The following is a 15,669-nucleotide window of genomic DNA, read 5'->3' on the forward strand; positions in this document are numbered from 1 at the left end:
GTGTGAAATGGGAGAAGTTGGAGGGAAGAGATTTTGAGGGGAGAAGCTGAGGGAGAAAAGTGAATGGGGAATTAATGCAGTTATATTTTAATTAAAATGTTCAAAACTAAAAAAATATTTTTACATTTAAAAATTGTGATCTTGGGGAGCTGGGCTTGTAATCCAGTCATAGAAGGAGCATATATAAGGAATTGAGTTTGGTCCAGAACACTGTAAGCACCCACCGACTATAACTTAAAAGGTATTTTTGAGAAAAATCAGTGAGATGATATCTGAGATATATTAGCATATTAGTGTAAAGAAAACTGCTGAAGTAGTATGGAAATGTGGGGATAGATTGTGTGGAGCACTACCAACTTTCCTCTTTGGATAATATAAAATGGAAGACAGAAGTTCACTATTGTTCAAGATTAGACAGTGTATAATCCCTGAAGAGAAGTCCACAGCAGGTTAAAATACTGAGTCCCCAGGTGGCTAAAGATACACAATTGTACAATATATCATTGCAATTGCTTCATTTTTTGTCATTCTCTAGCATCTCTTATCTATGACCGCAAAAACGCTGCATCTTTCTTTCATATATATATATATATATGGCTTTTAAAGCCATGTGAATTTGGGAAGGGGGAGCTCATCCAGTGGCAACTGTGATAATAAGAAGGGTCATTTGTCTTTCCTATTAGACTTCAGAAGATTAAGAATTATGTGTTATGACTAATAGCTCAGAAAGATAGCTAGTTATAGCAGAGATTATTTTATTCTGCATCACTTATAAATACAGGAATTGACAGCTCATAGCCTAAAACAATGACATCTCTCAGAAAAAGGGTAAGTTTTCTATTTATTTTAATTAGTAGTTTACACTAATTGTTGTGCTTTTTTATTTAACCATGTCATTGGTAAACCCCTAAGTTTTAAGTAGTAAATATGACAAGTATAACTTTATGTCTTCACTAAAATATTCACTCTAAAATGACTCAACAATGATGCTAATTCAAATAGGCTTCACTATACATAATATGCTTTTAAGTATTTTATGTGCATACAATCAGTGTGAAGGTAGGTTAAGATATGTCCTGTTAAGAAATTCAACATGTAAGCAAACCATAGTCAACATGTTAAATGTTAGAAGCCAAGTCCTGTTGCATACCTGAAAAAATTTAAACTTTAGTTTGCACAACTGATTTTTCTTACTGACACCAGCAACTAATATGCTACCGTCTGATTAGGTGAACCTAACTACAATTCGGTGTACAGCATTAGGTGTTTCTCCTTCAGTGTCTTGCTTTTTATCTCTCCATAGTAGACCACATGGAAATGTTGTACATTGACTGAAGATACAGATTTTTGTTTCCATTTCTTGCAGCCCTAAAATTAAGTGCCTTTCCCATAAGCATCTTGAAGGTGAGCAGAGAACATTCAGACTCCGAACAGATTATTAGCAAAGGTCTTTTTCAGTAAGTTTCTACTCCATGAGCATTTCTCACACTCTTTTGCATTCTTGGGTTTCTTTGCGTCATAAGCAATACTGTATGTAGCATTTCTTAAGATTTGATTCCATACTTCCAACTCTAGTGATACCAACCTGGGACACCATCATCACCAGGTATCTAATGTTGATAGCTATACTGGGGAGAAAGTGAAGTTTTGAAGACTTGGTAGGTGAGTGCTGTACGAATTTTTCTAAGAGATATGTGAACCAATATCTATGTAGCTATGATAGGTTACCAGACCTGTATCAAAGAATGATTCTATTAAAGTGTAAATTGAAAAAGCAATGAGTTTATTGAACTAACAGCAACATGAATGAGGTATGATGACCCAGCACATCTATATCAGTGAAACGTCTTATACTAGCATGGATGATTACTTCCCCTTATCTGCATAGGTGAGGTTCCCTTTAGTTAACCTTCCATATTCAATATAGATGGTAAGTGAAAACACTATGCTAAATGAGGCAGAATTATGTACATGTGGAATAGAGATAGAATAGCCAGAATCTCATATGATGGTCTATTGAACTATCTTCTCTTGTGAGGTAATATCAAGACATAGAGAAACAGAGGGTCTTGTACAAGTAATCATAGCTCCATTTAACAAGAAGGCAATGACTATTGTTCTTCGGAGCCAACACTCTACAACAAAGAGATAAGGCAACTCTATCCTGCCTATACTACTTCATTCTTCTCCCCTGAATTTTCTAGCAGTTAGATTAGAACATGGCATCATTAGAAAATGGCATCAATTTTGATGGTGAAATTAGTGATAATCTGTTGGTTTTAACTTTTCAGACTCTAATATGGGGTATAAGATATTATATATTAACATGTAGCATGAAAAATTTCCCCTTTGATTCTCTCTCTTCTCTGTCTCTGTCTCTGTCTCTAAATCTGTCTGTCTCTCTGTCTATCTGTCTATTTATATATCTCTTTCTTTGGACACAGTGTCTCTTGTAGTCTACGTTGGATAACTTGAAAAGCCTGAGCTTCCTGGGTTTACCTCTCAAATGCTTAGAATAACAGGTATGCACCACCATACTTGGCAAGTTATTCTTTAAGTTCATGCTGAGCACTTGCAGCCACTGTCAGCATATACCACATAGTTTAGGGAGAAGATATTGCTGTCAAATCTATTCTGTTCTCCAATTTTGCTGTATTTTTCTGTCCACAGATTCTCTTAGAAAGGAATGGTTCTAGCAAATGGTTCTACTGTGACTGAGTTCATTCTTTTGGGATTAACAGACCAGCCTGGGCTCCAAATGCCTCTTTTCTTATTGTTTCTATTAATGTACATGATAACAGTGTTCGGTAATTTGACTTTGATAATTTTAATTGTGTTAAATGCTCACCTACATACTCCTATGTACTTTTTTCTCTGTAATTTATCTTTTGTAGATCTCTGTTATTCTTCTGTCATCACACCAAAAATGCTGATGAATTTTATACTAAAGAAGAATCTTATCTCTTATATGGGATGTATGTCCCAACTCTACTTCTTTTGTTTTTTTATAATTTCTGAATGCTATGTACTGGTGTCAATGGCCTATGATCGCTATGTTGCTATCTGTAATCCACTTTTGTATAACACTATCATGTCCCCAAGGGTGTGTTCTTATCTCATGCTTGCTTCATATTTGATGGGATTTGCTGATGCTATGATCCACACTGGTTGCATGCTCAGACTTACTTTTTGTGATGAAAACATCATTAACCACTATTTCTGTGATGTTCTTCCTTTGCTGCAGCTCTCATGTACCAGTACCTATGTCAATGAGACAGAACTTTACATTGTAGCGGGGAAAGACATCATTCTGCCCAGTGTCATAATCTTTATCTCTTATGGCTTTATCGTCTCCAACATTTTCCAAATAAAATCCACTCTGGGAAGGTCCAAGGCCTTCAGCACCTGCAGTTCCCACATAATTGCTGTCTCTCTGTTCTTTGGATCATGTGGGTTTATGTACCTGAAACCTCCCTCTGCAATATCAATTGATCAAGGAAAAATCTCTTCCATTTTTTATACCATTGTGGTTCCTATGTTGAACCCCTTAATTTACAGCTTGAGAAACAAAGATGTTAAAGTTGCCCTGAGAAAGATCTTGAATATGAGTAAGGTTTTTAAACTATAATTACAAAGTAGACCTTTTCTATGTTTAATACATATTTAGCACACAAATATAAATAAATATTCATATCATGTTGAAAAATATTTTCACCATTGTTGTTCCTTTTAGCCTTTTGCCTCTTTAAAATGGTGAGAAGTGAATATTTTATTTCTTACTCTTACTATAAACATCTTCTAAGAATATATGAATGAATCTGAAATTGACTAAAGCAACAATAGGTTGCCAGTATTTCACTGAATATAGTTTTTATTTTTCACTTGAAACAAACTCCAGAACACCATGTTTTTATCTTTTTTTTTTCACTGGTTGAAGAATAGCAGTGTGTAATTTACACAAACTGTTCCTTCCTCACTGGTAAATATAGCATACTTTGAAACAGTAAATTCTGTGCATTAAATATTCTTCTCAGATGTGTTTTACTTATCATGTGAAGAGAAAAATGTCTGTTAAAATGTGAATCTCTCTCTCTCTCTCTCTCTCTCTCTCTCTCTCTCTCTCTCTCTCTCTCCCTCTTCCTCTCCCTCTCTCTCTCTTCCTGAGGTCAAAAATCAAGAACAAACATCATTCATCAGAATGCTAGCCTTCCACATTATTTAGTATATTTTTAGAGCTTTTTCTGCACTCACAACAAAAGAAAGAATGAAGGGATATTTTTACTTTATTACAAATTTTGTACGTTGAATTTCAACAAAATGACTAATATTTTCACCATATTTTCTGACTGTACTTTGTTTTTTTCTTTTCTGTAAATCTATATAAGAATTATATCACTTTTTCTTGATGCAAGTTGTTGTATTCGAGTTCCTTTTCCTTGAAAAAAAAAAAAACGAATGTAGCAAGGTGTATTTCTGAGATGCATGACTTATGAATTTAGTTCATTAAAGTTTGATTTTGTTTTGGAGAAGACCTTTCAAAAATTTCACCTATCTTTAATCTAAAGGAATCATGGAAGAGAAAAGAGAATTATCACATGCATGTGCCAGAGACAGGTAGCGATCTCTGTAAAGAGAATCACCAATGAAAATTTAAGCAGCACTTTGATTTGATTTTGTGTTACTCTGCAGTTTTATTTTCCATAATTTCCCCCCTCTTTTCATAATACATTGGTAGTACTTGTAATTCACATTGAAAATGAGCTACCAAGGTTTCAATAGTACGGATGCATTGTGAGGAATGAAGAAGAAAGGAGTCAACTTCAGAAAACACAGAAGTAAATATTTCATCCTTTCAAAATAGGAAGAAATATTTTGAAATAAAACAATGGAGAAAATGAAACCTACATTTTCTGTATTGTAGGATACTCAGAAAAATAGTAGGATATTATTCTGGAGATAATAATGGACTATATTACTTAATACTAAAGAATGGCCAATTCTAGAAGGCAGAGTGCTTCATGCAAAATTAAAACACTCCATCACTCCTGTTTCATGCATTCTTCCTACATGAATTTTAAGATAATATTTTGATTCCTTTGGAATGGTAGAAAGATTTTTTAGGAGACATAGTTTATGAATTGAAAATGTAATAACAGTCCTCTTGGAATTACCGTCCTGCTGTAATTTTTCTTAAGAGAAGCCTGCAAAAATTAACAGAATTGAATTTACCAATGTGATAGTATGGCTCAATTTATATAATTATTTTTTTAAAAATATATCTGTAATAACATGCACTTCTCCAGATTTCCTATTTCCATGTTTGGGGATTGAGAAATTATGCATAAGTGGTTTTGAAGTCAGTTGCTTGGTTTGGAGTGTTTGGCATAGATTAATTCCTGCCTTTTGATTTCAAGTGTTTAGTGAAACCCATGAAATGACTTCAATATCAATATACTTTATTTTTCTCAAATTTAATTTATTTAAAAAAGTGGAAATTTGGATTAGTTTCCTTTAATTTTTACTTCATATACAGTATTTTTTTTATGAATTACAGTAGTACAGTAGAATTGTATTGCAAACTGGTTAAATTACAGATTTTTTTTGTAAAATTCCTTTTATATTGATTGCACTTCCCTAATGTTTATGATTCTGACACAGTTGGATTTTTAGCTCCAGTTTGGGACATTTCATTATTATGATCAGGAATATGAAGGGGTTGGGACATAAGATGGGCTCTGAAGTACAAAATATTTACCCTTATATATTGAAGTCCCACCCTGCAAAGATTTACATTCTAGGGCAAGGCCATTGTTTCCCTTAGTGAGGAGTCTGATGTGGTCTTCATTATTTAAAATTTCTCTCAGACAGAATTAAGTTAACCAAAGACCATATCAGTAGTACTTACACCACCTACATATAGCCCCAGGAGGAACAATGCCCTCTGATTCCTTCAGTCTGGTATCTTTCAACCTTCCTGCTAACTAGGAAAATCTCAGAAACCAAAGTATACAAGAGCTTCATCCAGCACTCAGAGGTGTCTCTGACTTGTTCCAAATCACAATCAAAAATGCTATGACTGACCTTGAATTTTGCATTCAAAATCGGTAATCATGAAATAGAATGAGTAAGTGATCAACTCAAAAATCCACATGTCGGGGTTGGGGATTTAGCTCAGTGGTAGAGCGCTTGCCTAGGAAGCGCAAGGCCCTGGGTTCGGGCCCCAGCTCCGAAAAAAAGAAAAAAAAATCCACATGTGGTAAAGGTGTGGAGCATAAGACCATAAAGCCCTCAGTCCTGCTGGGACAACTATATCACACTCCTCCTGTCAAGGTTCAGGAATCACTGCAGAAGCAGCAGAAAGAAAGTGTGATCCAGGTGATAGATGACCAGAAGGAGACAGTGTTTTTTTGGACACAACAGGTAGTTACACTTATTATTTCCAGGAACTTGTGACATCATGCACAGGAACGATGAAAGTTCAAGGTGGACACAATCCTAATCTTGAGAGGGAAAGTGGGTGTCAAGTCCCATTCATGCCCAACCAGCTATTGGAGCCTGAAAGCTGAGGGAGAGTCAGTTTTGTATAAGGGTTGGCTTGAAAGGTTGATGATGTTTCAGTAGAAAGCCACACTCTTAAGAATGTGTGCACAGCACAAATTGGACATGGCGGAATTAAACAAAAAATAAAAAGGAAAGAAATGAACAGTTAAAAGGGGAAGTGGAGCTTGGAAGGCTTGGAGGGAAAGAGTGAACATAATCAAAATATGGCCGGAAAGTTTCAACTAATTTTTTAAAAAGAATACTAAGTAAAAATGATTACAATTTAATGAATAAAAGCACTGAAGTGCACAGTAACAATAAACGAAATAAAAATGTTGTTCAGAAAGTACATTTAATAGTTTAAATTGTATAGCTTTTCCTGTTCAATTTAGTTGTGTGAAATATCCAATATTTACACTGGCAGGCATAGTAAATGGAAACATAAGGTGACAAAGGTCATCATCATTTCTTGGATTCTTACTCCATCCTAGAATCATCAATATATTTGAGTACCATTATCTCACCTAACTTTGTATCATTCTTCTCTCTGCCATGAGATCAGTGCAGTGAGACTGGAATTCTTGCTTCTCTCTTTCCTCTGGTACACATATTTATTCTAAGGGTCTAGCTGTGATGTAGCCTACAGTAGTCTCACACATCATAGATGCCAATCCAAGAACAGTGTCTTTTCTACAAGTTTTTCTTATTTGTATTCTGAAGACAGAAGACAATTAAGATTTGTTTAAGTATACCAAAAAGATAAAACAAAGTACAAAACAAAAACAAAAACAAAGCAAAAGAATAAAAACACTGAGACTTCTTTAAAAAAATGGAATCGATATGGAGAAAAAAATAGAATGGAGGTGATGACACCATTTTATTTATACCATTTTGTTTGTCATATGGTGGTTTAACCATTTTATTTACAGTATCACATGGTTTAAAGTCTTTATCATGTTTTACACAGAACTGTGTTCATATTGTGAATAACTGTATAGATTTACTATTTATTATAATACAATAAAGTTTAAACCTTGTAGGAAATATATGCAATTGAGCAATTTATTAACTCATAGAGAGCAGAAAAGGCACTAATACTTGAACTGTACAGACGTCAATTACAAAATGTCTCACGTTAGAAAAATAACCGAGAAAGCCCACAGAGCAGTCTACTCTGAATAAAGGCATTGGTTCGTCCCTGTGCAGTGTCAGGTATGGAGTTCCCATAGAACACACAGATTCTGTAATAGAAGGAAAGTCAGTATATCCCAGATGTAGATTTGTACCATGCTTGGAGCAATGCTGTAGTCAAGAAGGCATTGTGGCATGTTCTATGATTATATTTTCTCAGTTGTTTAAACATATTTGATATCTAATTATACTCCCCTTCCCCAACTCCTCCCCAGACCCCTCCCCACATCTCCATCTACCCAAACCCACATCCTTTCTTACTTTCCCTCATTAGGAAAAAAAGGAATCTTAGAGAGAAAAACAACAGTAAAGTAAGATAAACAAACAAACCCACATAGGACAAAACAGTTGAAGAGAAAAACAAAGGACCAAAGAATAATTACGAGAGGATTATTCACAGATAGAGATAGTGACGCAGAGGTTGATTTACACAGAAAACCAATTAAAGCACCAGGTGAGAAACCATAGTATATAAGCGAAAGACAAGTGGCAATAAAACAATACCCAAAGCATTATGAGATAGATAGATGATGGATAGATTCATAAATGATAATGAGATTGATGGATAGATACCATTAAGATCATTTTATAATGTCATCTAATCCTGACCATGAAGCCTAACATTAAGATTGGTTTCTATGTCCAGTAAGAATACAATAGAGAAATATATATATATATATATATATATATATATATATATATATATATATATGTATGTATCTAGGTTAGGGATATTGAGCTTGTCCCAGCTCTGTGCATAAAGCAATAGTCTCTTTCAGTTCAAATATACTGTTCCTGCCTTGTCCTGCCTTGTTTAGAATGCATTGTTTCCTTGGTGTCCTACACACACACACACACACACACACACACACACATTCACACACACACACACACACACACACACACAATCACTCCCACTTTTGTTTCTTCAACTCTTTCTGTCTCCTCTTGCCAGGATTCCATGGACAGTAAGGGGTTGGAACTGTTGTTAATATCCCATTGAGGACTGAATATTCCAAGGTTTCTCACTCTCTACATTCCTCAACTGTGGGTCTCTGTATTTAGGAGGAAACTTCTTTGATGATGGCTGAGCAAGACATTTATCTATGACTTTAGCCTAATGTCATTAGGAGTCATTTTGTTGTGGCAGATCTTAGCAGGACAATAACCTTTGGGTTCCCCTAACATTTCTACACTGTCTAGTCTCAAGTTTTTGGCCAAGCAAGCTGTGTTGGGGACCATTTACATCTTATATAATGGACCTTAAATTCAGTCATGTATTAGTTGGATAGTCCCCACAGACTTTGTGTCAGTATAGTATCTAGCATGTAATTCACACTATAAATCCAAGTGTTTATAGCTGAATGAGTATTTATTTTTCCAGTTTGTACTTTGATGGTAAAACGACTACCTTTTAATACCATAAACACTAGTCAAAAGTGGTAAGGGCTCTAGACAGGCACAAGCTAGATTTTGCCATGTGAATGATTTGTGTAGATATTCTTTTTAGCAATAGAGTCCTAGAATCAGGTTCTGGAGATCAAACACAAACTGCAGGAGGTGGGGACATGGAAGTGGGCCATTACCTCTGTACCTGGGTCTTCCCACCATAGATAAATGTCAGGGTCAGCTCTCCCATACTCAGACCCTAGGGGCTGATTTACCCACACCACTGCCACAGGGCCAGTTCCACTGTGGTTCCCCAGTGAGGCACAGGGCTGCTTTCCTGATTGCAACCAGTGGGGAGAGAGAGATCCTTCTCTCCAGAGTACAGCTTCTAGTGAGGTGTGAGGCCAGTTCTGCCCAGCAGATGGATATCCAGATGATCACTTGTAACTGCGCTGACCACCTGACATCTCAATCTTCTCTAGAGGTACTATGAGCCATGGACATCAACACTGAGCCTGGCTACTGTCTAGTCATAGACTCAGACATTGCCCTCAGTGGCAGCTCATCTGGAACCTCACCATGGCCCCAGGTGGCAATGCTGACCACTTATAACAGGCTAGTACTCCCTAACTTCCAGTCTCTAGTTCTGCCTTTCTCTTTCATTTTGATCTGATGCAACACACATACATATTATGGTAGCTACAATGGAGACTGGTCACATGACTGGCAGGCCCCTGGGTGACATCCTCTATACATACTGCATGACATGTGGGCAAGCAGCTATCTATGGCCCATTTGTGATGTACATTGGAGGACCAGTCTGTGGGTTGTATGGCAGTCTGTAGGTTTCTCTCTATATTCCTCCTTTTATGCTGAACTGCCTCGATTTGAGTTTTGTGAGCCCAAAGCACAAAACAGCTTGGACCACCAAGCTAGAATGAACAAAGGATTGTCGTCTTCTCAGCTCCTAAGTGACTCAAGAACACCACCTACAACAAGGAGTCTCTTTGCCCATTGCCTTGGGGTATATTGTGTTCTTTCTAAGGAACCACTGTAACGATTGCCTACTGGCTATACATCTTTTTACTCCCACCAGTAATGTGTCCTTTTTAATCATATTCTCACCATCATTAGTTGTCTGTTCTTCTTCATTCTGACAGGTATAAGATAAAATTTCAAACTCATTTTTATTTTCATTTCCCTGATGGCATAAGATACTGGACATTTCTTTAAGTATTTCTTGATCATATGAGTTTTCTCTAATTATATTTGTACCACATTTTAAATTGGATTATTTACTTTCTTGATATAGAGTCTTTTTTTTCTATATATGTTTTAGAAATGAGCCCTGTCAAAGGACACTGTCCTTAAGACAAAATGGCAACCAACAGATTGGGAAAAGATCTTTACCAATCCTACATCGTATAGTGGGCTAATATCCAATATATACAAAGAACTCAAGAAGCTAGACTCCAGAGAAGCAAATAACCCTATTAAACAATGAGGCACAGAACTAAACAAAGAATTCTCAGCTGAGGAATAGCAAATCGTTGAGAAGTATCTAAAGACATGTTCAACATCTTTTTTTTTTTTTTTTCCGGAGCTGGGGACCGAACCCAGGGCCTTGCGCTTCCTAGGTAAGCGCTCTACCAGTGAGCTAAATCCCCAGCCCCCATGTTCAACATCCTTAATCAGCAGGGAAATGCAGATCAAAACAACCCTGAGATTCCACCTCACACCAGGCAGAATGGCTAAGATCAAAAACTCCGGTGACAGCAGATGCTGGTGAGGATGTGGAGAAAGAGGAACATTCCTCCATTTTTGGTGGTATTGCAAGCTGGTATAAGCACTCTGAGAATCAGTCTTGAGATTCCTCAGAAAAATTGGACGTTACACTACCTGAAGACCCAGCTACACCACTCCTGGGCATGTACCCAAATGATGTTCCAACACATAACAAGGACACATGCTCCACAATGTTTACAGCAGACTTATTTATGATAGCCTGAAGCTGGAAAGAACCAAATGCCCTTCAACAGAGAAATGGATAAAGGAAATGTGGTTCATCTACACAATGAAGTACTATTCAGCTATCAAAACCAATGACTTGATGAATTCATGGGCAAATGGATGGAACTAGAAAATATCACCCTGAGAATAAAAGGACACTTGGTATGCACTCGCTGATAAGTGGATATTAGCCCAAAAGCTCGAATTATCCAAGATACAATCCACAGACCCAGACCACCTGAAGCTCAAGAAGAAGAACGACCAAAGTGTGGACGCTTCAGTCCTTCTTAAAAGGGGGTAACAAAAATATGAGGAAATATGGAGACAAACTTTGGAGCAGAGATGGAAAAAATGGCCATTCAGTGTCTACACTACCTGAGGATTCAGCCCTTATACATACAGTCACCAAACCCAGACAATATTAAACCAAGAAGTACATGCTGGCAGGAGCCTGTTTCCTGAGAGGCTCAGGCAGAGCATGACAAATTCAGAGGCAAATACTAGCAGCAAACCATTGAACTGAGAATGCAGTACTTGTTGGAGGAATTGGAGGAAGAATTTAAGGAGCTAAAGGGGCTTGCAACTCCATAAGAGCAACAATACTAACCTACCAGAGCTCCCAGAGACTAAATCACCATCCAAAGAGTACACATGGAGAGACTCTTGGCTCCAGTTACATATGTAGCAGAGGATGGCCTTGTTGGACAGCAATAGGAGGAGAAACCGATGGTCCTGCCAAGGCTGGACCCCCCCCCAGTGTAGGGGAATGTCAGGATGAGGAGGCAGGAAGGGGGTGGTTGCGGAGGCGGAACTCCCTTATAGAAGAAGGATAAGAGGGATGGGATAGGGTGCTTATGGATGCAAATGTTGGAAAAGGAATGACACTTGAAATGTAAATAAAAAAAAATCCAATTTTTTTTTAAAAAAAGCTCAGTAAAAAACAAAACAAAGCAAAGCAAAAACAAAAACAAAAACTCCAAGCTGTTCTCATTTGAAGCTCACTGCCTAACATAGGAAAAAATTGTTTTGTTTTGTTTTCTAAGTTTATTCAGTTTCCAGACAGAATATCAGAATATTGACATTCTTCAAAGCAAATTTCCAATTAGTACTTAACACTTCTTTTTGCACAAAATCATGAATTAAATCACTAAAAATTGTCTTGTCTAAGCACCTGTTTCAAACTTACTCATCTATACTTAAAAGAAGAAATTACTGGCTTTCTTAAAGCTCTGACTAAGTATCAGAGGCTTTTATTCTAAAAGTTATGAAAAGTCAATTCCAAAATGCACAGTCTTTCTAGTCTGTGAAAGCAATGTGAGCAATGAATTTTTAAGGACATATATGTTGAAAGTGGCCAACATCTCTCTGTAGCAGCTAGCAGAAAGGCTGGTTGATATGGTTGGTTTCTCCTCTGTTCCTTACCACCAGCCCTGTTTATCTGAACTCTGAAGTAAAAGGAAGTGTTATGTTTATGAATGTTTTAGAGAAAGAAATCAACTGTTTAGTTTATAAGCTATTAAAATAATAAAACCGGGGCTTTTGAAATGGTTCGGTGGTTAAGAACATGCATGGCTCTTCAGAATTTGGTTCTTAGCATCCAGGTCCTACAGCTTAAAGCTCGTATTTTTAATTTATTTATGTGTAGGAGTGTGTCTGCTTGTGGGTGTGTGTGCACAAGAGTGCAGGTGTGCATGGAACCCAGATATTGGATCTTGTGAAGCTGGAGGTATAAAAGTTATATGCCACAGACATTGATATTAAGAACTGAACTTGGGTACTCTGGAAGAAGAGCAAATTCTCTTAATTTCTGAGCCATTTCTCTAACTCCAGGAAAGAGATTTAAATAGGTGAAGAACACAAAACAGCCATAAATGGGAAAGCCAGACAAAGATCTCCATGAAGCACACCAGCTTCTCACAACTATTTCCTGTCATAATTCCTCCTCCATAAATTTACTTCTAAGCAAAGTGAGGATAAAAAAAGTGAGGATAAAAGGCCAGAAATTTGAACTTCTGTAGAAGCAGATTGATGCTGCTCAAAGACATGGAAAAGGCCATTTTTTTCTACCATGAAAGACTCAAAGAAAATAAAGGCATGCTTTTTCTGCCTCTATATCTGCAGTCAAAAGGCAGACCGAATCAATCATCCAATTAACAAATTTCTCTCTTCCACAATTTCTCTCCATACCAAAATTCAGTTGGCCACATGGGCAGTGGTCTAGCTTCTGCCAGCCTAACATGACCAACTGCTTTGTAGCAGAATTGTATAAGATTCAATAGGTTTCGGGCAGGTCAGATAATGCAGTCCATAGTTTGCACACCTCTTGAGAACACTGAAGCAACTACTCTGTCTGCTACCAATCATGTGACAGCAAACAATCACATGGTACAGAAAGTACAACTGGTGTTCGAGCTAAAGAATTCAGTATGCATACAAATTTATTTGAAACAAATAAAGTGACTTGAGCTTCGTTTAAAAAATAAAGTGAAATCACTCAGAAAAAAGAAAGAAATGAACCCTGTAACAAATTTATATTTGGTAAAAATGTTCATCCATTGTATAGTCTGCCTTTTTGTCCAAATGATTGTGTCCTGCACTGTGTAGAAGTTTCTCATGTTGATACAATCCTGTTTGTTAATGTTTATTATTGTCAGATATTACAGTAGTTACATCATCTTGGTTTTCAGGTCCGTTTGCTTGACATATGTTTTCAAACAATCTATGCTGAGATAATATTGAGTATCAGTGTTGAGGTCTGTCTTGGATGTTGCAGAAAGAAAAATCCTGCTTGCATATTTAATGTGTTAGTCTGTGTCTTTTTATTGTGGAATTGAGGCCATTGATGTTGAGAGCTATTAAAGAGCATTGATATTGACTACTGTTATTTTGTTGGCATGTGGATTCCTCTAAGTTTCGAACTGTTCTTCTGGGATTACTTATTTCATGGTGTGTGTGTGTGTGTGTGTGTGTGTGTGTGTGTGTGTGTGTGTACTTAATCTCTTCACATTATAAGTTTTACTTCTAGGGGCTGGAGAGATGGCTCAGAGGTTAAGAGCACTGCCTGCTCTTTCAGAGGTCATGAGTTCAATTCCCAGCAACCACATGGTGGCTCACAATCATCTGTAATGAGATCTGATGCCCTCTTCTGGCCTGCACGTGTACAAGCATGTGGAATGCTGTATACATAATAAATAAATCTTTTTTAAAAAAAGTTTTTCTTCTAGTGTTTCCAGTAGAAATGGATTTATAGAAGTATGGTGCTTAAATTTGGTTTTATTGTTAAGTGTTTTTGTTTCTCCGTATATTGGGATTGGAAACTTTGTGGAGAATAGTAGTCTGGGCTGGCATCTATGCTCTCTCAGAATCTTTAGGACACCCATCCAGGTTCTCCTGGCATTTAGAGTCTTCGTGAAAAGTTAGGTGTTGTTCTAATAGATCTGTCTTTACATATTTCATGAACTTTTTCCCTATACTTTTAATATTATTTATTTCATTCTGCATTTTCAAGGTTTTAGTTACTATATGCTATGGGAATTCTTTTTGCTTCATCATATTTGATGTTCTTATATGCTTCTTATACGTCCATAGGCAACTCTTTAGGCTAGGAAAAATTTCTTGTATGCTTTTGGTTAAAATATATTCTGTCTCTGTCTGTGACAGCCATGAGTCTGTCTATGTGTAGACATTGGGTAGTGATTTAGGTCCTGGGAGCTCTGATTGGTTGGTATTGTTGTTCTTATGGGGTTGCAAGGCTGTTCAGCTCCTTCAGACCTTTCTCTGACTCCTCCAATAGAGACCCCATTCTCAGTACTGTGGTTGACTGCTAGCATTCACCTCTGTATGTCATGCTGTGCCTGAACTTCTCAGGAGAAAACCATATCAGGCTCAAGTCACCACGCACTTCTTGTCTCGGTTTGGTGGATATATATATATATATATATATATATATATATATATATATATATATATATATATATACAGTATATGGGCTGTATGCCCAGGTAGGACAGACTGAATGGCCATTCCTTCAATCTCTGTTCCAAACTATATCTCCATATCTCCTACTATGAATATTTTTGTTCCCTCTTTTAAGAAGGACTGAAGCATCCATATTTTGGTAGTCCTTCTTCTTGAGCTTCATGTGGTCTGTGTATTGTATCTTGGGTAATTTGAGCTTTTGGGCTAATATCCACTTATCAGTGAGTGCATTCGTAGTGTCCTTATACTGTGATTGGGTTACAGCCTCAGGGTGATATTTTCTATTTCCATCCATTTGCCTATGAATTTAATGTAGTCATTTTTTTGATAGCTGAATAGTACTCCATTGTGTAGGTGAACCACATTTTCTTTATCCATTTCTCTGTTGAAGAGTATCTGGGTTCTTTCCAGCTTCGGGCTATTATAAATAAGATTGCTACCAACATGGTGGAGCATGTGTCTTTGTCATATGTTGGAGAATTATTTGAGTACATACCCAGGATTGATATACCTGGATCCTCACATGTCCATTTTCTGAGTAAACTCCAGATTGATTTCCAG

The 15,669-nt window shown here is 36.9% G+C and overlaps 1 protein-coding gene across 1 annotated transcript; it reads left to right on the forward strand.

The window, feature by feature from the left end:
- The first annotated feature begins 2,686 nt into the window (after positions 1–2,686).
- On the forward strand, positions 2,687–3,628 carry Or8b54c (olfactory receptor family 8 subfamily B member 54C). Its single transcript, NM_001000803.1, has one exon. The coding sequence runs from the start codon at positions 2,687–2,689 to the stop codon at positions 3,626–3,628; it is 942 nt and encodes a 313-aa protein (NP_001000803.1).
- The last annotated feature ends 12,041 nt before the right edge of the window (positions 3,629–15,669 follow it).

This window comes from Rattus norvegicus, chromosome 8 (genome assembly GCF_036323735.1).
Source record: "Rattus norvegicus strain BN/NHsdMcwi chromosome 8, GRCr8, whole genome shotgun sequence".
NCBI classification, from domain to species: Eukaryota; Metazoa; Chordata; class Mammalia; order Rodentia; family Muridae; genus Rattus; species Rattus norvegicus.